Source organism: Lissotriton vulgaris, chromosome 10 (assembly GCF_964263255.1).
Source record: "Lissotriton vulgaris chromosome 10, aLisVul1.2, whole genome shotgun sequence".
Lineage (NCBI taxonomy): Eukaryota > Metazoa > Chordata > Amphibia > Caudata > Salamandridae > Lissotriton > Lissotriton vulgaris.
Genome location: NC_141698.1, coordinates 547,956,033 through 547,981,096, shown reverse-complemented (window position 1 = coordinate 547,981,096; position 25,064 = coordinate 547,956,033). Strand labels below are relative to the sequence as shown.

The 25,064-nt window shown below is 43.7% G+C and overlaps 1 protein-coding gene across 3 annotated transcripts in view; it reads right to left on the bottom strand.

The window, feature by feature from the left end:
• SLX4 (SLX4 structure-specific endonuclease subunit) overlaps positions 1–25,064 on the bottom strand; it is a 590,413-nt gene that overhangs the window by 470,453 nt on the left and 94,896 nt on the right. For all 3 annotated transcript variants that reach the window (XM_086941400.1, XM_086941399.1, XM_086941398.1), the window contains exon 5: positions 15,950–16,171. In XM_086941400.1, coding sequence (XP_086797526.1) covers positions 15,950–16,171 — 222 coding nt within the window. The remainder of the gene's footprint in view (positions 1–15,949; positions 16,172–25,064) is intronic.

Genomic DNA, 25,064 nt, shown 5'->3' with positions numbered 1-25,064 from the left:
ATCAGAGACCACTTCGTTAAAGTTCTTCCTATCGTCCTCTGGAAGCTTAGATGAAAGTTGTTTCACAGAGTCTATCAACGCATGAACATATCTCCCCAATAGGCAAGTAGCATTGGTGGATTTCAAGGCCATGCTACCCGAGGAGAAAATCTTTTTAGCAGACTGGTCCAATTTTTTAGAGTCCTTGTCTGCCGGCACCTGAGGGAAAGAGCCCGCAGCCCTGTTGGAACAGGCGGCCTGCCCTACCAGACTCTCCGGAGCAGGATGCGAGGAAAGAAATTCAGGGTCATCAGGAGCCACCCTGTAACGCCTTGCCACTGACCTGGAAACCGCAGGAGCAGTCAAAGGTCTCTTCCAAACCTCCTTTATTGGCTCAGTCAATGCATCCGTAAAAGGAAGTGTAGGCTCTACAATTGAAGAAGGTGAATGCAAAACTTCCGTAAGGATGTTGGGCTTGTACTCAACTGTGGGCAAAGTCAAGCCTAGCAACTCTGCAGCCTTCCTAATAACAACGTGATAGGGTGCTATGTCCTTAGATGGAGTATCTGAAACGGATGGCAAACCCCACTCAGGAGAAAGTTCCAGGCCACTTGCGCTTTGGAGGTCCTCAAAACAATCCCCCTGATCTTGCAACTCTCCTTCCTCAACCTCGGAGTCCATATACTCCTTCTCCTCCAAGAGCCGTTGTGCTCTGCGCCTCGACCATTCCATGCGGACCGAAGTCGACGGATCCGGCAACGACTCCGACGGCGCCGGAGCCGACGTCGAGCGAGGAGCTTGAGGACGGGAAGCACCACGATCCGAATCACCACGAAGCCGATCCGGAGTCGGCGAAGCCGCATGCGAAGTCGACGACCTCGGCGGCGCCGTACCGAGCCAAGGAGTACAAGGCGTCGGCATAAACGGCATAAAGGGGCCGGGGCATAAGCCTGAGGCACACCTAAATTAAAAGACAAAGGACCCATGGGACCAACAGGCGCACCAGTGGGGTACATAGCCCTCGAATAAACACCAAACATGGCATTTAAAAACTGCGAGGGATCCTGACCTGGACCTGGAAAGGGAGGGTACGAACCCAACGGCCGCTCCGAAGGAGGCTGATCCGGCAAAGGTGCACCCTGGCCCTCTTGATCTTCAGGCTCCACCACCGGAGTCGGTGCTCGAGGAACCTCTTCTTCATGCACCGAAGAGTGGTGCGACTCCAGATCCTGTTCCTGCTCCAGAACTGGAGAACCCACATGAGATTGAGCTGGAGAAGGAGACACGAAGTCCTTGTGATGTTTACGTGACTTCTTCCTCGAATCCGAAGACTCCTTGCCAGAGTGATGTCTGGAGTGATGTTTACTCCTCTTATGCTTCTTTCTCGAGGAGCTCGAAGCATGGCCCGAGGCCGACTTGGAACCGGACCTCGACCTCCCTCTGGACCTCGACCTCTCTCTGGACCTCGATCTCTCTCTGGACCTCGACCTCGCCTTGGTCCTCGAAGCCGACCTCGACTTCGACCGCGACAACTGCCTCGACTTCGAGCGCCTGGACACCGACCTCGAAGACCTTCCGGCTTCTCTTTCCTTCACCTTCGCCAGTAGAAGCTTCGCCTCCCGCTCTTGCAAAGCTTTGGGGTTCATCTTGAAACAGGAACGACAGTTCTTAACATCGTGATCCGATCCAAGACACCATAGACAGTCGGAATGCGGATCGGTGATCGACATCATTCGGGTACAGGAACCACATTGTTTGAAACCCGTCTTCCTCGACGACATCCTCGGCGAAGAAGCAAATCCCAACAGAGAAACTGTAACAGTTAAACAGTGATAAGATACAAAAGTATCGCAGAAGATCCCAGAAACCGTTAGCGTCGACGACGCGGAAAAAAGGGAACTGACGTCATCACGCCGACGTGGGCCTTATGAGGAGTCGGTGACGTCAGACGGAGTCGCGCGCGATGCCGTGCTCCTATGACGTCGTCCACGCCGGCGTGCTACGAATAATTTTCCGAACGTTACTGGCGCAAGGGGGATATTCACAAGGTGAGGAATCCACACGGCAGATGTATCTATCAGAATAAATGTTACTCACCCACATTTCTTTTATCTTGACTTCTGATGCCCAGTCCTCTTTCTCAGAATTAAATCATACCTTTCAGGAACTAAATCTCTATCAGAAGATCCCACTTTGTGGAGTTTGTTCCTCATCCAGCAGACAAGAAGACTTTGTTACACTCAATATTATTTTATGTAATATGTAACTGTAAAACATAGGTCAGAAATAGTAGACTTACGTATGTCAATTCTAGATGAACTCGCAACAACAGACTACAAACTGTTAAGTACAGAGAGGTCTGGGTTAGGGCAGTGTTGCTGTGATTGTTCACCAACGCTTTGAGAACACCCTGCAACACTCTCAATTACGGTAATTGTGATTGTAAAGGTCTGGCCGAGTCATGTAAAAAAAACAGGATTAGTTCCTCCTCAACAGTGCTCCCATTTTAATGAAAGTAATCGCCCATTTGCTCTATAAACATATAACCTCAATATGCTGCTTGATCATCTAAACTTTTTATGTGGGTACCCCTACAGCAGCTGCCCAAAAAAACAAAGGATTTAACGCCTTTAACTTAAAATTGCTGAAGTCTACACATACACACAAAGGAGGTCATCTGTTGGATCCCATTCAGTCAACCCTATACAACAATGTGGTGGAGGACCCTACCCAAATCATCTGGACTGATCAAGTTGGTAACCAGTACAATGTTAACCTCTAAATTCAACAGACGATCAGCTTTTCATTGCACTGGACTCAATTAGAAAAATTCTATCCCTTCTATAACTGGTCCAGAAAAAAATATAAAATAACGGACCTAGACTGACAAATTACCCATCATAGACTATGAACCCCTAATCCCCATTTGCGCACTTCAACAACTTCATTACCACAGTACTTGATTAATAATTACCTTCCTCATTTAGGCATACTTAACCCAGGAAAGCAGTACATACACACCAGACACCTGCTGATTCTCAACCGAATTAAAAGCTACAAAACTCACAGTAATACAAGCCAAAAGCAACTTGGGATGATATTATTCAACGTACTACAAATATCAGTAACTGGTGCAGTTGGCTCCATACAAATAGAAAATGCAGGCAGCAAAGAAACACTATTTCTCACAAAGCATTTCATCTGTCTAAAGAATTGTTTTGAACTGTAGGTGAACTTCTGTCATGTCATTCTATGTAGTCTATCATTACCCCTTCTTGGGACCTTTGTGCTGACCGATCTACTTTTTTTCAAGAACAAAATCTAAAAATCAGAGATACCAACAGCTGAGGTCACCCACCTCCCCGGAAACATCAAATTAGAGCTCCCGATTTCATCTATCTAAGCTTCCCTCACCACCTTTTTACCCATTCATTCTTCCTAACTGTTAAACATAATCACAGTGTCAAGACTGTCATGCACCACAAATGATCTTTATCCAGCAAGACATATAAGTTTGACTTGCCATTATATTATAGATACCCTTCTGCTTCTTTTTAACCGCTCTTTAGCCCACGGAATCCTCTCCATTGAGTGGAAGTAATCAGTCTGGAGGATCCATACAAGCTATGTCCCATCTTTATGCTTCCCTACTTGGGCAACTAGAAAAACTTGCATGTCACCATTTTGTGAAAGTAATGGGGCTAGTTGAGGTCTGTCAAGCATCCTTTAGGCCCAACCATAGTACAGGACCCGTAGTTTTGTCTGTGCTAGATGATTTGAGTAAAAGTGTGGACAACTGTGGTGTTGGAGCCCTGCTGCTTTCAGCTCTCAGCATTGTTCGCCCGCACCAATCACACCATACTGTGTACCACTCCTAAATAGGTGTGTCAGGCACAGTGTTACAATGTATCCATTCCTTCTTGATGGATAAGATGCAATGCATTGCCCTCAACCCCTTTTTACCAATGACAAGCCCTGGTCCATCCTACAAATTGTTCCATTTGCCACATGTAAGAAAATAGGGATTTTTTGCAGCTGTCCCCCACTTTTTGCCCCCATTTCTGGACTGCAAGATGCTGCTTTTCCCCTTTGACAGTGCTCCAGTGACAGTGCGCTCTCCCTAAAACTGTTACGTTTGACTTGATAATCCCAAATTGAGAGACTATACCCCCTTATAAGGCCTTAGTATATGGTACCAAGTGCACCCCGGGCGTAGGTGGTAAATGGGTCCCCAGGGCTGTGGCACGATTTTTGGCCACCCTGAGTGACCCAAGTAAACTACTGACAGCAGACAGATAGGTATGCTATTGCAGACTGCAGGAGCAGTGCAAACTGCTCAACTGTGCCCTCTGCATGTTCAGCACAGTCAATACACTATTTTTAATATATATCAGACATCCCTAAGGAAGGCCTCCTGTGCCCAGAAGGCAGGGTACAGTATATTAAAGGTGAGGACATCTAAGTGCAAGCCTGTATGTCCCTATAGTGGCATATCAATTGGAAACTACTAGACTTGTTAGCTGTCGATAGGTTAACATGGGATGCCATTCGGGTATTCTCAAGGTTGGCAGCTCCATTATGATACCTCCGAAATATGTCATGTTTGGTATCCAAAAACATGCCTTCTCACCCCTGACACAAATCTTGTGCCTCGTGTGAAGTGGCATACACCCAAGTGGCTACATTGGAGGTTGCCCACCTGGTTGTCCCAGATGCTGTGTGCTCTAGCTGCCAGCCCGCACTTCCCGCGATTGCTGCCGCCAAGAAATGATTTTGACCTCCTGTCAAGCAGTGTGACCACTCCCGGGAAACAAGAACAAAGGCTTGAGCAGGAAAGAGGCCACATCTCCATACTCCCAAGCAGGCTAGGGCAGGAAGAAGGTTACACCTTACTCCTCCCAAGCAGGCTAGTGAGGTGGCACATCACAGCAGTGAGCTTCAAAGGCTGCATCGCCTTAAATACGCATCAGGGCTGACTCCCATTGGAGGAAACCGACCTCTCCCAGGCACATTTGCACTCGAGCAGGCGGGAAATTAGTTATGCAAGGATGTGTACACCCCAGAAGGCTGGCCACACCTTGTTCTGCATTCTGTCCATCAACTGTGTTTTTTGCAATTTTCACCCCGAGTGGGCTGGGTATGCTCAGACGTGAGTCCCAGGCTCTCCACACCACTGGAGTCAAGCTATCCAGGCTGAAGAAGGCTGATAGCCAGAAACCGGTCCTTGGATGCTTGATTCCGGTCTAGGAAAGACATGGCTTGGTAGTTCGGGCTGGACTGTTCCCATGAGGCACAGGGCAAGGCTGATTTGCATATAGCCATTGTCTGACCTAGGGTGGTGTGGAGAGCAAAAAATCGATGGATTTAGGCCCAGATCTTTGTACTGGGGTGAATGTAAGACATTGTTCTGCATTCTGTCCATCAACTGTGTTTTTTGCAATTTTCACCCCGAGTGGGCTGGGTATGCTCAGACGTGAGTCCCAGGCTCTCCACACCTCTGGAGTCAAGCTATCCAGGCTGAAGAAGGCTGATAGCCAGAAACCGGTCCTTGGATGCTTGATTCCGGTCTAGGAAAGACATGGCTTGGTAGTTCGGGCTGGACTGTTCCCATGAGGCACAGGGTCAAGGTTGATTTGCATATAGCCATTGTCTGACCTAGGGTGGTGTGGAGTGCAAAAAAACGATGGATTTAGGCCCAGATCTTTGTACTGGGGTGAATGTAAGACATTGTTCTGCATTCTGTCCATCAACTGTGTTTTTGACACCTTCAGGGACGGCAGCCTGGTCTGTGCACTAAAATGTGTTTGCTGCCATCTTTAGCAGTGGCTGAATAGAATATTCTGGGTAGAAAAGGTGACCCACACCCGATGTGGTCACCTCAGGGGCAGACTAGCTGCAGGAACTAGGTGCCCACTGACTATTAGACCCCACACCCCAAACTCCCCTAAATCTAGGATTACACCAGAACTTCATTCTAAACAACCTGCATCAAAGAGAACAGAAGAGACCCGCACCAGCGACAACAAGACTTGTACAAAGCAAAAGAGGGATTCTTTGTACCTGTAGCAACGCTCTTGGAACTGCCTAATCGAGGCTGAAGCCCCCCCAGACTCCCCTGGACTACTGGAACTAATCCATGGCAAACTGCAGGTAAAACAATGCTCCACATCTGAAGAATCACTGGCTATCGGGCCCTCTGGGGGATCGCCCAAACCTAGATGATCTAGTGTATTGTGGGAACTGTAGTCTTCCCTTCTATGAAGTTGCAGGCAGCTACCGCGTTCCCCTGGGCCACTGGATGTCGAAGTTACTTTCTGCTTTGCTTACAGGTGCCAAAACTTGTTGGTCGCCAGTCCGGCAACCAACCTTTTTACTCGAATGTTGCATTAGGAAGGTATTCCATCCGACCTTCAATCGATGTCAGCAACCACACCAATGTCTTTTTGCATCTTTTTTAGTCCGCAGCATCGTTTCAGTGGTGAAAGCAGCTCTCCTGCGACTCCTGTTCAGCACCAGGGTCAGCCAGGACAACTCTTCACCCAGGCTCCATGGGCCAGGTAAAAGCGAACTGACTGTGGAGGCTTGGTCCCGAGACCCCTATCACCTTTACCTCGCAAGGTACAATGCAACTCATCCTGCAAGTGACCGATTGTCACTAGTGGCTTTTCCCATTGACTGCAATGTTAAATTTTCACTGTATTATTTTGCATTGATTTTCTATTACTTCTTAATATTTATAACTCCGGTTACATGTATAGTATTCCGTTCGTTTTGCGGTCTAAATTTAGATATACACTATGAAGTTGTGTCAGATTTTGCTTGAGTCATGTCAATTACTTATCGTCCATGTTGGTACTCTGAAATGCTTAACAAATGTTCCCCTAGTAAAGCCTGATTGCTCTTTGCCACACTACCAGGACTGAGCTAAGTATTTATTAGTGTGAATCCAAGGACCATCTTTGGTGTATCGTGATAGTAGTATGTGGTGAGGCCTAACCCCCACATCACATAATACTCCACTTTCCTCCACCATGTAAGAATTTTGAAATCGATGGCTCGGAATGGTTTCCAATGCATGGTGCAAAGAAATGACCCATCACGGGTAACTCACTTCAAAGTAAGGAGAGAAGTGTTACCATCAAAATGAAACCTGAAAATGCAGGTTAGGATAGAGGTAGCACATGTAAGGTCATTCATTTAGGCATTACAAAATAATGACATTTAGAAGGGTGCATATGTTCCCATTCAACATCAGAATTGAGGGATTCCATAACCATTCATATTTTTCTCTGGGGAGGTGATTGACAAATGGGTTCTTCCACACCTGGAAAAGGATTAGGAATGAATGACGGATTAGTACACCTAGGAACACAGACCACAGAAAAATCTGCTGAGGTCACAGAAATGTTGTCCTTTATGCAGTTTGCCTAGATGATCGATAAAATAGAATAAATAATATGCATGACAAATGTACAATATTCTTTGTTGAATCCTCTAAATATTCAGGCTTTATTCATTCTTCTGGAGAAGACAGTGGACAGGAGGTAATGTCGCTTTTAACTGGAGATAATAGAAGGTGAAGAATCAGCACTGAGGGCATTCTAATAAATGCCAAAAATGACCAGCCTAGCAACGAACAAATTAGAACTACAGGTGGAAACAGACATAATATGGAAGTAGGAGAATAAAAGACACCCGCCCACATGTTAAGAATTAAAAAGCAATAAGTGATAGCTGCAATGGATTATATTTCAGGTTGCTCTGACCTTGCTTAGAGGGGTCTAGTGGCGACCAGCTTTAGTGCCTCGGGGATCTGCTATCCAACATACAGCACTAAGGAACAACAGAGTGAGGGAAGCAACACGGGTGACAAGAATAGCACAAAGATTTATTTACTGCCTGGAGCAATGTAAATATGAAGAGCCAGCGGCGATTGACAGTGCAAGATAATCTGAGACCTTGAAGCCAACACCTGGCAAAAGTGCTCTTTTGAAATCTATGTGATTCACGCGGTCTTGAAACAGAAAACAACAAAGACTCAGGCTGTGGATGAGCCAGTCCAGCACATGTCGGGCCACTGAGGTAGGGAAAAGTGTGGAACTCGACCTAAAAGCAATCAGAAGCAGGCCAGTGGCAGCATCTTGACTTGATGGAAACTGTATCCATGATGGCAGATTTGGTGACCTTAAAAGATACGCAAATGACAGTATTTTAAAACTGGACACCTGCCTGTCACGGATAATCATCAGAGAGGAGCAATTCTTTTGAGTGCTGAGGGGTGCCCTTGCTGCTTATAGACAATTCAAATGGAATGGAGAATGTACTGAGGGATCTATTAGAGCTGCCGGTAGAGCCAGCAAATTATGAAACATACATAACACCCCCCTCTAAGGTGACAAAAAGACAACAAATCTGTGGACAACACACCCTGAAGAAGCATTGCCAGTGACCCTTATCTCTGCAATTAGACAGTGGATTTCACATGCAGAAAACCATAAATAAGATGGTGATATTTGGTGAGAGCCTCTTGTTCTTTCCTGATCTACACCCTAACACCATGTGCAGAAAATACGAGTTGCTGTCAGTGAAGGGGAGAAGGTAGGTGAAGGCTTTTTGTCTCTACAGGGTTCCCAGTAAAGCTCAGGGTTCATCATGGTGGAAAGCATTATGTTTTTATCCGACTGGAATCAGCAGAAGTGTTTCTCGTTTGTCTTTCTAGTGGCCCTGGATAATGGTTGCTTTATCCAGCTTAGAACTCCATTCTTGGCTTCCAAATTAGCAGTGCATGGTGAGTCTTTGGCTATCCCCTCCAAGGACCCTTCTTCAGTGGTCAAAGCATACCAAATGTATTATTTATTAGGGGTTTTTGTTCTACTCCACTGTCTTCGATTCCATTCTCTTGTCCATCTGCTTGCCTCTGCTCCCTTTTGAGCACTTTGGGCTGCAGCATTATATCTGCTTGGAATTTAGGTCCTGATTGTTTGGTCTACATTTGGAGGTTCCTATGGGTGGGGAATATATGATTAGTGAATACTTCTGTAATGGGCATTCCTCTGTTCTCTTTGTGGTTTTCTTTTCTTTGAATAAACAGATGTAAAAGCAAAAAAGAAGAGATGTTCTAATACATTCACTTGAGCCTCCTGTCTAACTAACCGAAGGCTGGTATTAGGTGATTGTTTCCCCTTATCTGAGTACCTAATTAGGACAAAAATAAGCCCAGCTGTAGGGTTCTGTTTTGAATTAGATGGACCATGTAGGGTGCATCAACTGTTTTTAACATATAGTAAACAATATATAAAGTGCGACATAGAGGTGCGCCATTCCCTCAAACTTCTGAAGAAAATAGAAGGTACAGTGTTTCATAAGGAGGGGGGGGTGTTCAAAGACAGTTTCTTTGACTGGAGTGCAAACCACACAATGACGTGTACAGGCTGCAAAACCAACTGAACCAGCTAAACACATGCATTTTCATACTGTTATAGTTAAACATTTTAGCTGAGATTCCCAGATTGATGGTGAATTTTAAAGTTCCTATGTTGGCCAACTATGCAGGTGCTATACCAGATGCTTCACAAAATCTACTCTTGCCTTCATCTGATAATGAGAAAAATGCCGGCAAGGGAATTTACTTGAAAACATATTGCAGCAATTTGAGTTGTTGTGTTTACTTAAAACTTCAAACTAATTAAATTAGTAACTGATGGCAATTTGCATTTATAATACCTCTAAGATAGAGAGTGATGTTACCACACTAACATAAGAAAGAGAACAGCAACACGGGAAGTCTTTTTATCAAAAAGTTCTTATTTACTTGTTGTATAAAATTGTGAGGGTATAAATCAATCATAACCTTTAGTCAAAGAATGAAATTCAGATGTAAAAGGAATCAGACAATTTCTCCTATAATACTTCAGAATAAAGTCCAAACTGTAACATAAAATACAATGACTTCTGATCAACTAAAAGTAAGTCACTTGTAGGAACAGTCTTAGATGCAGAATCGGACTGAGAAGTCGACATTTCGGTCTTTTGGTTTTACTTCACAAGACCTTCTTCAGGACAGATTAAATTAGCATCTAGCGATGACCCCCTGGAAAACATAATATGACATTTTATTGCCACATCCCTGTTGTGTTGCACATTATTTTTAAAAACATAAAGAACCGTGTACAAATGTAAATTTCCAAGATCCAACCAGGATACAATAGTCTACAAGGTTATCCTCTTCTGTACATTCATATCTATGTATAAAAATCCAATTATATGCTTGAATATCAATTGTACATTCTAATGTGGTCGGTGTGGCGACACAGCAATGATATCACAGCACATTGGACTTTTGTCAGAGCTCTGATTCAGGCTTAATTTGATTAGAGTTGAGTTTATAATTTACCAACACTTACTTAGAAAAGAGGATTTCCGACTCGGAATTAAGGATAGTGTTTTGATGTCGGTCCCAATTTTTCTATAAATAGAAATTCATACATCAGGTACCAGAGGAACATGTCAGTTAGACTTAGACATTATTGCAGTTAAATCTGTTATTACCTGAATGAGTGTCAGAGACACTCGTCCGCGTCTAAGCAAACGGTGTGGCCTATACGAGTAACGTTTACAAAGCAGTGATATGGCCAAACTGTGGGCTAAATTAAGGCCCCGGTACTATAGGTTTAAGTGACAGTCATGGTTTGTATATGGATGCTTGCCGAATCTCATACGGGTGAAACATTTATGTTCACCAGGCAAATTTACTAAGTGTCACCACTTTTCACGGGATAACAAGCCTATTGCAGCATTGGTCACCAGTGCGGGGCATCATAAGAACAAGACTTCTGACTATGCGAAAATCATTATTAGCGCCAAGAAGACATAAGCGTTATTAGTCATTGTGGATGACTCACTCATTTAAGTTATCCACCTTGGGCTAGCTGCCACTGAATGCCGTGTCAGCACACAAATGATTCATAGCAGGTGTTAACACTTTCCGCACGGTCATAAGTCGCACTGCTGTGCGTTTGATTAAATAGACAACTACATCGTGCTTGAGGAAAGCCTTAATTTAAGTAAGCAAACTTGTAGCCACAACCTCTGCACTTTTGCTTCTGATAATTACAAAAAAGGTCAACCCGATTGGTTACACAAACCAATTTTACGGCTCAGGCTTATTGCCTTCAAGTTGAGGAATGTGAATGGTTCGTTTACAGTTATCAGTGTAAGTACTTAACACGCTGCTGCAGGTGTAACCTGTACAGTAATAGTGAGTTACAGCGTGCTTGGAGGGAGTCTAAATTTAAGTTAAAGGAATAGCTAAAAAAGCTTCCGCACTCCTACTCTACTTACTTCGAGAGACAGTGTTGAAACAGCATCCAGTTCAGGCTGCCAACACGAATTACCTTCTCACCGGCGTAGTCACGGCAGGAACAGCTGTCGGCGTGCGAGCCAGCCAAGTTCCTTTTAAAGCGAATTTGCGTTTACGTCGCTAATTGTCTCGCGCGATCAAGGTTCACGAAAAGAACCTGTTCAAAGATGGTCCCTCCTCGTGGGTATAAGACAATCTGGCGGCCATTTATAAACATGTCGAGAACAGTGCTAACTCGGCCGTTTTACTGGGAAAACTAACGGAAAGCTTTATGCAACGCTGCTGAAGAGGGCAGTTTGGTAGTTAAATCCCATCTAACTTTGCTGGAACCCCAGACTCGAGAAATTAAGTTTCAAAGAAATTGAATTTAAAAAAAATTTTAAGTTGCAAAAAAGATAGCCAACTTTTAATTGTTAGCTCATCATTACCGTTATCATGAGAGATGCCCATTCGTAAACATCGTAAGTAATCTGGGCGCAAAGCTGTATCTGACGGTTATCGAAAGCTAGCACAGATCGCTGTGTGTCAATGTCATTGACCCCAACTTAGTTGGAATTATTGGATATAGCAAGGTTAGTTTTTGAGTGAAAGTGACAAATTCGAGTCTAAAAAAGACAGTTAGTACTTTGCCCTGTATGAGCTACGACAAGCAGTTATTGATCCTGCCGCCTAATACTGCACTCACATTCTAAAACCAGAAACCAATAAAAGAGGTTACATTTAGTTGCATTTAATTACATTGGCAGATGGAAAAGTTCTAACAATTCCTGTAATTTACAACATCTAGAACAAAGTCAATTGATCAAAAGGATGTAATGGTACTTCGATTTAATACACACATCACTGGAGAAGTATTATTAAAGAAAAGCTTTATATTGTCAATTTTACTTTCAGGCGAAATACAAAGCTAGTACAGTACAGTGTCAGAATTCTATTTTATTTGTTGTTCTATTTCAGACTATATAGGCTAAAGTGTGCCATTCTGTGATTGAATTCATACCGTTTTTGATACTGTTGGATGATTCAATCCAGCGATTTTCTTTTAAAGTCAACATCTTATCGACATTTTTCTGTCTAATGGTGGGTTTAACCACCTCGATGACCCACCAGTTCATTTCTTTTTCAGTGTGTTTAAACAATGAGTAATGGTCTACCAGTGGGGCATTTTCAACTCTGCAACGGATTCTGGATTGATGCTGTAAAATTCTTTGTTTTACCATTTGAGTTGTTTTACTGATATACAGAAGTCCGCAGGGACATTTAATGCAGTAGACAACATTGGAAGTCTTACAGTTCGAAAACTGTTTAATCGTAGTCACCTTTCCATTGGTCTCAAAACTTTTGATGTTTTTTGTTGAGGCACAGGCAGTACAGTTATTGCATTTGAAGTGACCCTTTACTGGCATTAGTTGTTTCATGTTGTCCACCACGTTGATCTCTTGTATTTCATAAGCATGGACAAGACGATCTCTAAGATTAGGGCCACGCTTAAAAGCAAACATCGGTTTCTCTACTACTTCTGACAGTCCGCCTAGAAGAGGTCAATGCTTGTTCACTATTTTTTTCAATTGGTTACTGACTGTGCCAAATGTGGTGACACATACCAAAAGTGTATCTATGGTTTTTGGTTAAATCTCCAAAAGAGCACCTCGGTTGTTGTACCATGCTCTTTTGAGCGAGTTTTTTGGGGTAGCCCCTATCATGTAATTTGTCTTTAAGAATCTTCGCTTCCTTGAAATAATCAGTCCGTCTGGTGCAATTTCTCCGTAATCGGAGAAATTGCCCGAACGGCAAGCCATCTCTCAGGGCTTTGGGATGATGACTACTGTATTTAGGCAATGTGTTTCTTGCAGTTGGCTTTGTAAAGAGTGTTGTAAAAAGAGTGTTATCATCACCAACTTTAATGGTGATGTCTAAAAAATTCATTTCTTTGTTGTTACTCTCAAGTGTAAATTTAAGGTGGGTGTTTCTGCTGTTCAACCACGGTGGAACTGTGAGAGCAAATCCTTGCTCCCTTTCCAGATTAGGAAAATATTGTCTATGTACCTTAGCCAACACCGACCACATTAGAATGTACAATTGATATTCAAGCATATAATTGGATTTTTATACATAGATTTGAATGTACAGAAGATGATAACCTTGTAGACTATTGTACCCTGGTTGGATCTTGGAAATTTACATTTGTACACGGTTCTCTATGTTTTTAAAAATAATGTGCAACACAACAGGGATGTAGCAATAAAATTTCATATTAAGTTTTCCAGGGGGTCATCGCTAGATGCTAATTTAATCTGTCCTGAAGAAGGTCTTGTGAAGTAAAACGAAAAGACCGAAATGTCGACTTCTCAGTCCAATTCTGTTGCTACAAGTGACTTACTTTTAGTTGATCAGAAGTCATTGTATTTTATGTTACAGTTTGGACTTTATTCTGATGTATTATAGGAGAAATTGTCTGATTCCTTTTACATCTGAATTACATTCTTTGACTAATGGTTATGATTGATTTGTACCCTCACAATTTTATACAAGTAAATAAGAACTTTTTGATAAAAAGACTTCCCGTGATGCTGTTCTCTTTCTTATGTTAGTATGGTAATATCACTCTCTATCTTAGAGGTATTATAAATGCAAATTGCCATCAGTTACTAATTTAATTAGTTCGAAGTTTTAAGTATACACAAAAACTCGAATTGCTGCAATTTGTTTTCACGTAAATTACCTTGCCGACATTTTTCTCATTTGCGTCATTTGCCCAAGCCCGCAAGGCTGTATTGGGTTACCCACCCTTTTGCTTCATCTGATAATGGGCACTCGGTTTGGCGCTTTAGTAATTATTTACCAGATTAATTATTTTTCAGTTCATGGTGAAACTAGTTTAAGAATGAGGTCAAAGAAACCTTGGTTTCAAGTTGGACACAGAGCTATTTATAGGAGGGGAGGTTAAGGCCGTCTAGTTAGCTTTTGACACGTTCAGGCCTTTTAGAAAGAATCTCTCCTCTCTTCCAACAACACTTGCATCCACCTGTGATCCGTGTGGACGTTTTCTCTATTAATATATACTGCATTTGAAAAAGGGCTTTTACCCAAAGCCCTTTACACACAGTTAGTGTAACAGTACAATAAATAAATGCATTAATGGTACGGTAGAGATAGAAACAGAAACCAATAGAGGACCAACGTGGACAAGAGCAGAGGTCTAGGTCATGTTTAAAAATAAACAAACAGAAGAAAAACAGCAGAACAAATCAATAAAATAAAATAAAAAGTCCCAGAAGCCTCCTCCTAATGAGGGCAGTATCGGTCATGTATCTCCAGAGGAAATGAAGACACCAGAAAACTATGGACGATTGACCAAAAAGCTATACTTCCAGGTGCATGGATCGTAAAGAAAAAGTCTATACGCAACATTGAAAAGCTGTCCCGGATCCAATATGGTCTGAAAAATATGGGAATGCAGGAAGGTCTGTTTTGAAAACCAGAAACTAGCAATGTTGGAAATGGAGATTGCATCTGCAGGCCCCCCACACAATGCAAAGGTTACAAAAATACCTGAATGCACATTAAAACTCAGACCCCCCCAGCTAAAGATGAGGGGTGACAGGTAGGGCATGGGGGGGCTGCAATTTTACTTGCAGAGGATAAGGGTCTAAATACTCCCAACCTCCTGAGAAGCACCATGTAGCGCAGAACCCAGCCATTTCCCCTCAGCCGCGCTGCCAGAATCTAACAGGAGCTTAGAATTTTAACAGAAGGATCAGGAAGCACACACTGCTGCACTAACCAACAACTTGCACAGCATTCCAAGACCTGGAACATGGACACAGTAGCAGCCAATGGAATCAATTGTGAACTTCCACTGGAATCCTTTTCTGCAACGAAGGAACTTGCTCTTAATACCATTTGCCATTCAATGCAGTCCTGTGGATATTGATATCAGAATAGTGAGGCGCATTCTTAACTCATTTTCTGCTTCCCTTCTTAGTGAAACATTTCACTGGACTGTGCATAAAAGTTCAACCTCAAAACGTACTCGGCCTCCCCCCAAGCTGGTGTACTCTAGGCGCAATGACATCAACGCATGCTATCTTGGGCTTCCTACCAAACTCATCCAACAGTAACAGAGGGTTCAGAACGGATTCTGGGAATCTGCAATTCTCGAAGGTGTTTTAAGTTTGGGGCTCACTACACTACCTATCTGGTCTGCCGAGTATCCATTTTAAGTGCTGTGTTTGGTACATCAATCTTTTTGTGCAGGGGAGCCTCAATGGACTCTTAAAAAATTACACAAACATGTTCCATCTCATACTGCCCGCGATGATGGTAGGGCTTTTTCAGTGCTGGCTTCCCAACTTTGGAGAGGACTCACCCGAACTCTCTCTTTGGCAAGTTGTTTGATAAGAAGGCTCCTATTCACAGGGAAAGATTATCTGCCATGTCTAAAATTCTGTGTTTGTGTTCTCCCTTTGTACACTGCTATCCTAGCACCAATAAGTCCTAATAGATTATTGAGCTTCCATATCTCCACTCACAGTAGGATATATAGAATCTAGAGCTTGTCGCTCCATAGAGATATTTATGATATTGCCGAAGTTTAGTACTCCCTCTCACCTGGCCATAGAAGGAACTGAAACCTCAGAGTCCATTGTCTGCATCTGGACAGCCTGGAGCAACATTTGTGGAGGGACCTGCATTGTGACTGCACATCGCTTCAAGTGAGCAGCTCTGCTTTTGACTGTGCTAAACTGTTTGCCACAGATTGGGCACTCTGGGATTCTGGAAGCTGCAGGTGCTGCTGAAGGAACGTCTGACAACTCAACTTCATCCAGACACCTGTGGAAAGCAAACAAGAATCAATTTTGCACACCATTAGACATTTTACGTTTTTTTCACAACTTTCGTCCTTCTCTTCAGGACTGGGAACAGGCTAGGTTTTTTTTTTGTTGGTTTTTTTTATAAATCTTTTTATTCCTTTTTTTTACAATGATACAAATTAAAATCAAAGTACAAACAATAATGAAGACCTTTACATTTCCGCATTCATACTCCGTGCGTAAACAGTTCATGTCTATTCTGTACAGATATTTCTTGAAGGGTAGCTGGCATTTATCTATTGTCAAATATGTATTAAGAATCGTTTTTAAAACCTACAATAATTCATCCACATCTAATGTGCTTACATAGTCTGTGAAGAATCTCCAGTAGTCTTTAGGTCAGGATCTGACCGGCAGATCCTCCTCATAGGTCAATAACCTACCTCTGCAACTTGTCATGTCTCGGAACCATTGGGACGTTGTTGGCGCTTGCCTGCTATTCCAGCATTGTGCAATTTGACGTTTAGGTAATAATAATGATATCGCACAAAACTTGCGTTTCCCTGCCTTTACTCGTGTTAGCAACCCCAACAAACATGTTCTTACCATGCAATCTATTTCAGTCCCTACCATAACTGTTAGTTTTGCCGTTACTGCCTTCCAGAATGCTTGGATTTTGACACAGCTTCAAGAACGATGCAGAAAATCAGCTTCATCCCTCCCACATCTTTTGCACACCGCCTCCTCTTGCAGGCCATACCTTTGTAGTTTCACAGGTGTGTAATATGCTTGATGTATATATTTGTAGTGGATGACGCGCAGATTTCCATTAGGGGGGAGAATTTGTACTAAAGCACACGTCTGTTGCCATTCTTCCTCAGTTAGGGGGTCTCCCAACCATGTGTCCCACCTCGATTTAGCCTTATCTGTAGTGTATGGAATTTCTGCCTGTGCTGTGCAGTATAATCTTGATACCAGGTGTGATGTGTCGGAGTTTGTTAAGATGAGTTGGAGTGTGTTCAACGTATCCAGCTCGGTTGGGTAGCTCGGATATAGTTTTTGTATTGCTCTCTGCAACCTATAGTATGTGAACCTGAACAGCATCGTCTGATTTTGAATGTACGTCAATTCTTCCGCCGTCTTGAATTCCCCTTCTATAAATAGATCACCCATTTTATCTATTCCCCCCTTGCGCAGTAAGTCCATGCCTACCGATTCTCTAGTTACTGGCAGCTCCGGGTGATAGTGTAGTGGCAATGCCAGCGCATACAACGGTACCTTGTATGCCAACTGTCCTAATCTTTGCCAAGCTTTCGCCGTGGTGTCAATGGTATTTATGTCTTCTGCGTGTAAGGATGGTCGCTTATGTGTCAGGATCGCTGTCAAAGGTACTGGTGCCGCGTCTCCTTCCTCCACGGCTGTGTGTGTAAGATATGGTATGGTGTGGTACCAGTAGGCCGCATATTGTGCTTGAGCGCATAAATAATACAACAGGAAGTCTGGCACCCTGAATCCTTCCCTGCTATAGTGCAGTGTTAGTGTTCTGAGCTCTATACGAGCCTGTTTGCATGCCCATATCAGTTGCAAAACCAGTGATTTTATGCGTTTAAAAACCTCACCCGGGGAAGGGATGGGAATATTGTTGAAGAGGTAGAGGAACTTAGGTAAGACGTTCATTTTTACAATTGCAGTGCGGTCTGCTACCGATAGTGGCAGTTGTATCCAGCGTTTAATTTTGTCCTCTAACTGTGAGATAACCCTCCCATAATTTGTGCGTATTACCACTTCTGGGTTTGTATGGTACCAGACCCCTAGATATCGTATTGGGTCGGTTTGCCAGTCTAATGGGAATTTGGTGTCATGTGGTGTAGTTCTATTAGTTAGGGGGACACTAGACGATTTGGTCCAGTTTATGGCCAATCCGGAGTGTCTGCCAAATTTTATGTACTAGCTTAGTAGAGGTGTCAGATTTTGTTCTGGATCGCGTACGTATAAAAGCATGTCATCTGCGTATAATGAGATGTGTAGGGGTCAAGGTGGGAATTGTAACGCCGAATGCTTGTGATTCTGCCGGACCAGACAGGCCAGCGGTTCTAAGGCCAGAGCAAATAATAATGGCGAAAGTGGGCATCCTAGTCAAGTCCCTCTCTCGATGACAAATGCATCCGATATATACCCATTGATTCTAACTCGCGACATTGGCTTTGTGTATAATAAGGACACCCACTGAATGAACCTCTGGGGAAAGCCCATTCTCTGCAGTATCGCCAGTATGTATCGCCATTCAATGGAATCAAAGGCTTTGGCGGCATCTAACATAACCGCCACTGCCTTCGTAGAAGGCGTGAGATAGTGCGAGAGTGCGAACAGGGTCCTGGTGTTATGGGATGGGCCCCCTGGTAGGTATGAAAACTGCTTGATCTGGGAGCACCAGATCCGTCATTAGTGGTTGTAATCGGACCATAAGTATTTTTGCTAAAATCTTGGAGTCTACATTTATCAGCGACAGGGGTCTATATGATTCGCACATCTCCGGGTCCTTTGATGGTTTCAATAGGGCTATTATTACTGCTTCTCTAAGTGTCGGTGGCAATTCCGCTTGATCAAACGCGGCGCCATACATGGCTACCAGATGGGGGACTATTATATCTACGTATTTCTTGTAAAATTCGCACGTGAACCAGTCTGGTCCAGAAGCCTTCCCATTCGGTAATGACTGTATTATCTCTGTCACTTCCTCTACCGTTATTGGCATCGCTAAGTATTCCCTTTGACCATCCGAAAGCCAAGCAATGGTTACGTCTTCGAGGTATTTTAGAACGTCTTTAGGATGTGCAGTGTTTTGCGATTTATATAGTGCGCTGTAACTTTCCACAAAGCATTGCAATATATCCTTCGTCTGTGTCATTATTATACCATCTTCCGTATTTACTTGCATTATCGCTTAATGTCCGGAACCCTCACATATTTTAGTCGCCAATATTCTGCCTGGCCTGCCCCCTTCTCCAAAGTTCCTGGCTATGTGCCTTTTGTTAATATATTTTAGTTCATCCTCAATGTAGGTTTGGTGTTCTGTGTTTAATTTACGCAAGTCCCCTAACAGTTTTGGGTTGTGCGTTCTTTCATAAGTCGACTCCAGTTCGGTCATGCGTATCCCATATCTCTTTATTTGCTGCCTTATGTCCCGTAATATGCCCACCGTCGTGCCTATACATACTCCCCTGATCGTCGCTTTAAACGCCTCCCATAACACTCCTGGGTCATCCACCGTTGTTTCATTTAAGCGAAAATAGTCGGTTATCGCCTTATGAATAGTGTCAGCATATATTGTGTCTGTTAGTGTTTGAGCGTTAAACCGCCATTGGAATGGGGTGGAACATAATGTGATATCTGAAGTGTCAGTTGAATCGGATTATGGTCTGAGAGAGTTTTAGGTAGTGTTTGTAGTCCCATCGACCACAGCACAATGTTGTCTGTCGCTAGCCAGTTGTCTATACGGGACCAACTGTTGTGTATCACGTTCATGTGTGTCACTCCTGTGACGTCTGGGTGTTTATGCCTCCAAAGATCTATCAGTGGTATGTCCTCCATTATATCTAAAACTTTCGCTCTAGCCTTCTTGTGTGGTTCTGCCGAATTTGTGGATCGATCTACATGATCCACTAGGCCCATATTCAGGTCTTCCCCCCATATGATTTGTGTATCTTGTAGTGTATGCATGTGGTTCCATAATTCCTGAAAAAATTCTGGTTCGTCTACATTCGGTCCATATAGGTTAGCTAGCGTTATCTTTTGTCCCCTTAAAGTCCCTGAAATTATAACGTACCTACCATTAGGATCTGAAATCACTTTTTTCGCAGTGAAGTTCGTTCCCTTCCGGATTAGCATTGTTACCCCCGTGAGTAGGAGGAGTAGTGGGCAGAATGAGTGGATTCCGCCCATCTTGTGCCTATAGTTTTGTGTGTATTAGGTGCGATGTGAGTCTCCTGTAGGAGAGCTATATCAATTTCCCATCTATTCAAGCATGCAAAGATTTGTCTAATTTTCTTTGGGTTTGTAAAGCCCCTGACATTTCATGTGAGGAGGTTCAGGTTAGCCCTACCAGCATTCCTCACTACTCGGGCCATGTAATTTCTTGGCCTATGACTGTTACATTGCCAGTGTAAACTTGTATAATTTGTTATTTGACATGACGTTGTATATGTGTAGCCTCCTTCATTCTTTGTCTTGGTCTCCAAACTAGAACAAAACCCTTCCCCCACCCCTTCCCTCCCACTTCAGCAACCCAATCCTGCCGAAGCCATATTCCCTTTGTAACGCCCCTTAGTAACGTAACAGATGTGGGGATCACCCTTTCGGAGGTCCACCGAGGGCACACTACACCATCCAACCTAATGGATGGTGACAGATCTATCCCTGATTATTTAGATGTGTGCTGCTGGAGTTTGCCCAATGCCATATATTTACAACAATATTAATTGAATTTTACTATATTGACAATACCTCTTATTAACTTTGTGTCATATCCCCAATCAACTGTCTAAGATGAACAAGAACTTGTTAGACATCCATTCCGCCATTAGCTCCTGAAAACATATCAATAATATGGCCATATACAACATATGATATCCAACATTATGGTTATGACAACATCAGTTCCTGATCTTGCAACCCAGCCATTGGTGCGTTCAGTTCTGTACCATAATTATACTTTTGTGTCATTTCATGCCTTATGTCCCGAGCAGCCCGCGTCCTCTGTAGAGGGCGTTTCATGAAGTCAGGATGCTGACATTGTGTCGTCTGGTTATCACTTGGGTGGTGCTATACTTTACCATGAAGAGTTTTGCATCATGAACCGTGTATATTCGCAGAGTAAACCGCCTTGTCTACAGTACTTTGACGTCTGCCGCATTTCCTGTACATTTGCCCATGATACCTCCGTGATGTACCACCCAACAAACCACATCAAGCTCAGTAATATTCGCCTTACCAACAATTCATGTCCTTACAGCATCCTTATTTCACCACACGTTCAATCCGAATCTTGCTGCTGGTCCCTTCTTCCGGCTGTCTTATTTTGTTTGGATACTTTCTTTATAAAGTCTTGTGCTGCTTTGGGAGTGGGTAGAAGTACGGATTTCCCTTCCCACGTCACTTTCAGCCGGGCAGGATAAAGCATAGCATAGCTTATTTGTAATTCTCGCAATTTCGCTTTCTCTGCTGAAAACTCTTTTCGTGCTTGTTGGACTGCGATGGTGTGATCCGGGTAAAATTCGATTTTATTTCCTTGATGCGTTATCTGTCCTTTCTCTCGTGCGAGTCGCAAGATGTTATCGCGGTCCCTATAGTATAAGATTCGGGCTACAATTGGCCTTGGTGCTGCTCTTGGTGGTGGTTTCGGCGCCAGTGAACGGTGCGCTCTTTCTACTATAAAGATTTTTGATAGCGCATCTTCTCCAAAGAGGTCTCTGCATAGCTGCTCAACGTAGTTCTCCATGCGGCCTGTATTTGTTGACTCTGGTAGCCCCGTTATTCGAACATTCTTGCGCCTAGATCTCGCTTTCAACTCCTCTGCTTTGGCCTTAATGACGTCAAGGACTTTTTCCATTCCCTTACATTTGCTAGTTGTTGAGTGTGCCTCGTCTTCCACCGCCGATATTCGCGTTTCAGCTGTCTCCAGCCGCTCTCCTTGTTTGTCCATTTTGGCCGCCATACTTTCTATACGACACGTCAAATGGTTTAATTTTCCATTTATATCTTGCAAATTCGCCTGTATGGCTTTTAATATCGTTTCCATATTGCTATCCGCCTGTCGTTCCGTTGAAGATTCGCCCTCCACCTTTTCTTCGGTGCCCTGTGGCGCCTTCTTTGCTTCAAATGTTATTTTTGGTTGTTGCTAATGTCTTCAACAGTACTTGCAGATTAATGAGTAGAATTGGGTTGTACCATGCCACCTCTGGTCTCTCTCTTCAGATGTCTGTGAGACTGTCCCGCTTCCTGTTTCCTTTCCGCGGGTTGTCTTACTTTTATTGACTGTGGCCTTTTATCTGTGCTCATACCGTTTTGTCAATAGGACTGATGCTGCTGTCCATCCGCATGCGAGTGTGAGCTGATCATACCGTTACGCTGACTCTTCTAAGCACTACGCGATCCGTACATGTATGCCGCCTAGCAGTTATCCCGCCAACGCCTTTACATGTGTCTGCCTCGCTTGCTGTTGCAGCCGTCACGTTAGGTGTGCATTTCTGTGTGCATTCGGGAGCATTATTATTTGCAATTCTTATTACAGGGATGTCGTTGCTTCACAAACTATCTGTAAGATAGGAAAATAGTAGTGTTCCCGTTTATCATGCGTTTAGACGCTGGTGCTCATTACGGACATGGGCGCCGCCATTTTGTTGCAGTCCCTGCGTTATATTTCTATGCGGCAATCTGTGTCTAGCGTGTTCTTACCGCCGTATTGCTGTCTCACTGGTGGTATGCCGAGCCTCCATTCCCTTTCGCTCGGTCAGGCAGTTTTATCAGTTCCTGCACCTAATGCCGATGTTTGCACCCTCCAGTCGTTCCATGTCCGTTGCCCGCAATTTTGGTCCTCCGGGTGCTTTCAGCTGCCTTCACGGATATCGCCAGCACCAGCAGTTGTTTAATAACCTCAAGCAATGTGTGGTAGTCCTGGCATCTTCCCGTATACTTTCCGCCGTTTGGTATCGTCAAATTCGGGCATTGAGCACCTTAATTCCAGGAATGTGAGCGTCTGCCCGGCGGAGCTGTGATCTAACGCAGCTATTCCGCTGCGCACCCCCTAGCGCCTCTCCGGGAACAGGCTAGGTTAACTGGATTTTAGTTGTGAAGGCCAAGCACAGTTTCACACACAATTTTCTGTTTTGCACAGGCTTTAGGACAGGACGTTCTTTCTGGTTTTAACATAAAATGACTTTCCACATAAGTGTACTTTTTTTAAGAACCAATTTTATTGTGTTAACAGCCCAATACAATTTGGTTCAATATATACACAAAACGAATACCCCGGCACTCTAATCATTCATATGTACAGTTTTACAAATAGGTCTTTAGAGCTAAAACAACACCAAGATGATGAGTGAAGCTTTCTGTCACAGGAATCATGTATAGAGACAGATTGTGTTCATTTGTTACAAATGTTTATTCACTAGTAAATATCAAAAGAAAGTATTTCTTCCTAAATAACACCACAACCAAAATTTAAACCTTCATAAAAGATGATTTCTGTGATGTATTCAAAGTTCCACTTCTTAGACAATTTGGTTCAACGAGGTTTGTGGGACGGACCAGCGATATTTTAATATTGTCGACCTCCATCTTATCACTTAGTCAATCAGGAAATTTGTAGAGTGCACTAAACAATCAAAACAATACAAAGTAAATTGAGTCATAAACATTTTGAAATGTAACCAATTGTGCTATATCTGTTCTATTGTCTCTCATGTTTGTACCCCCCCGCCACTGTGTCGGGGATATTAATGGATCACATAACACTTCCGTTGTGGGCTCGATATAGAGGCCCCTGTATTCTGTCCATCTCATCCAGATTTTAGGGTATTTCAGCAGGAATCCCCTGGCATTAAATATAGGCAGCTCCATATCCATGCAATGGTCCATCCCCTTTTTCCAGACCGCCAGTACCGGGGGAGAGGCTGTAGTGATGTCCCTATTTGCCAAGGAACAATAAGAGTCCCTTATAACTGTTACCTCCGATCCCTTCTGTAATGTGCAGTAGAACCAATCGTGGTGCCATAGGAATGTCCCAGCCTAGCATCTCAGAGACGCACATCATAACCCCGTTTCATAATTTAGTGTCATACATTGCTATCTGGTATGTAGGAAGGTGCCCTCTGCAGTTGAGCACCACAGATAAACAGGGAAGGCCACTAGTCCTGCCCTCCAAAGCCTATGTCTAGAATAGTACACCTGGTGCAAATACTTAAACTGTAGGAGTCTTAATCGCAAGGCAACGGCTGCACCGCGTAGGGAAGCCAAAGCTTCCGTCGAGTCGTCGTCTTTGATCTGGCCCAAGTCTGAAAGCCATGCCTCTCTCAGTGTGTCCAGTGCGGTAGAGGTATTGGTGACAAGGGACTGATATATCTTAGTAATTTTGTGGTCTTCGAGGCCCCCCATAAAAACCTCGGCTTTTATTGGATTCAATTCAGGCAGGGTGTCAATTCGAGTGATGTAGGAAGACATGGCATGTTGAAAATGAAGAAATTTATAACATTGTGTACGGAGCATGTCATACTCTCTTTGGAGTTCCTGGGAACAATTAATTTTAGGGCCCATCCCTGCATCAATGCCCCAAGCGTAGAGATGCCAATATTGTCCCAGTCCCGAAATCCAGCCAGGGTGGCCAGTTGGGGCAATAGGCCATTGTGCCATAGAGGGGTCTCACTTTTCAGCCTTCCCCACCATCCCATCTTACGTAGAGATTGTTTCCAGGTTCTAAACACCACTCTCACCGCCGGTGGCAGAGCCCATAGCGCCGGTCCCGCATGAAGGTATATGAAGAGGGTTGTATCTCCCATTAACCAGCGTTCCACTGCGTATGCCGGGTCTTGCCTATAGCCATACCACCATTCATTTATCACCAGTAGGTGAGAGGCGGCGTAGTATGATTGGATATCTTCTGTAGCCATACCCCCGCAATAAGTGAATTGGAAGCAAGTTCGTAAGGCTAACAGGGCGGAGCCACCTCCCCACAGGAACTGCCCCAAAGTTGCGTTAATGTGTCGGAACCACGTAATCTGTATCGGATATTGATAGCTCTGTATCTGATACAGCAGACAAGTAAGAGAGACAATATTGAAGATGGCGGCTCATCCATATATAGCCTGGGGCAAGTGCGACCAGGCTCGCATCTGATCCTTAACCTGTGTCCATAC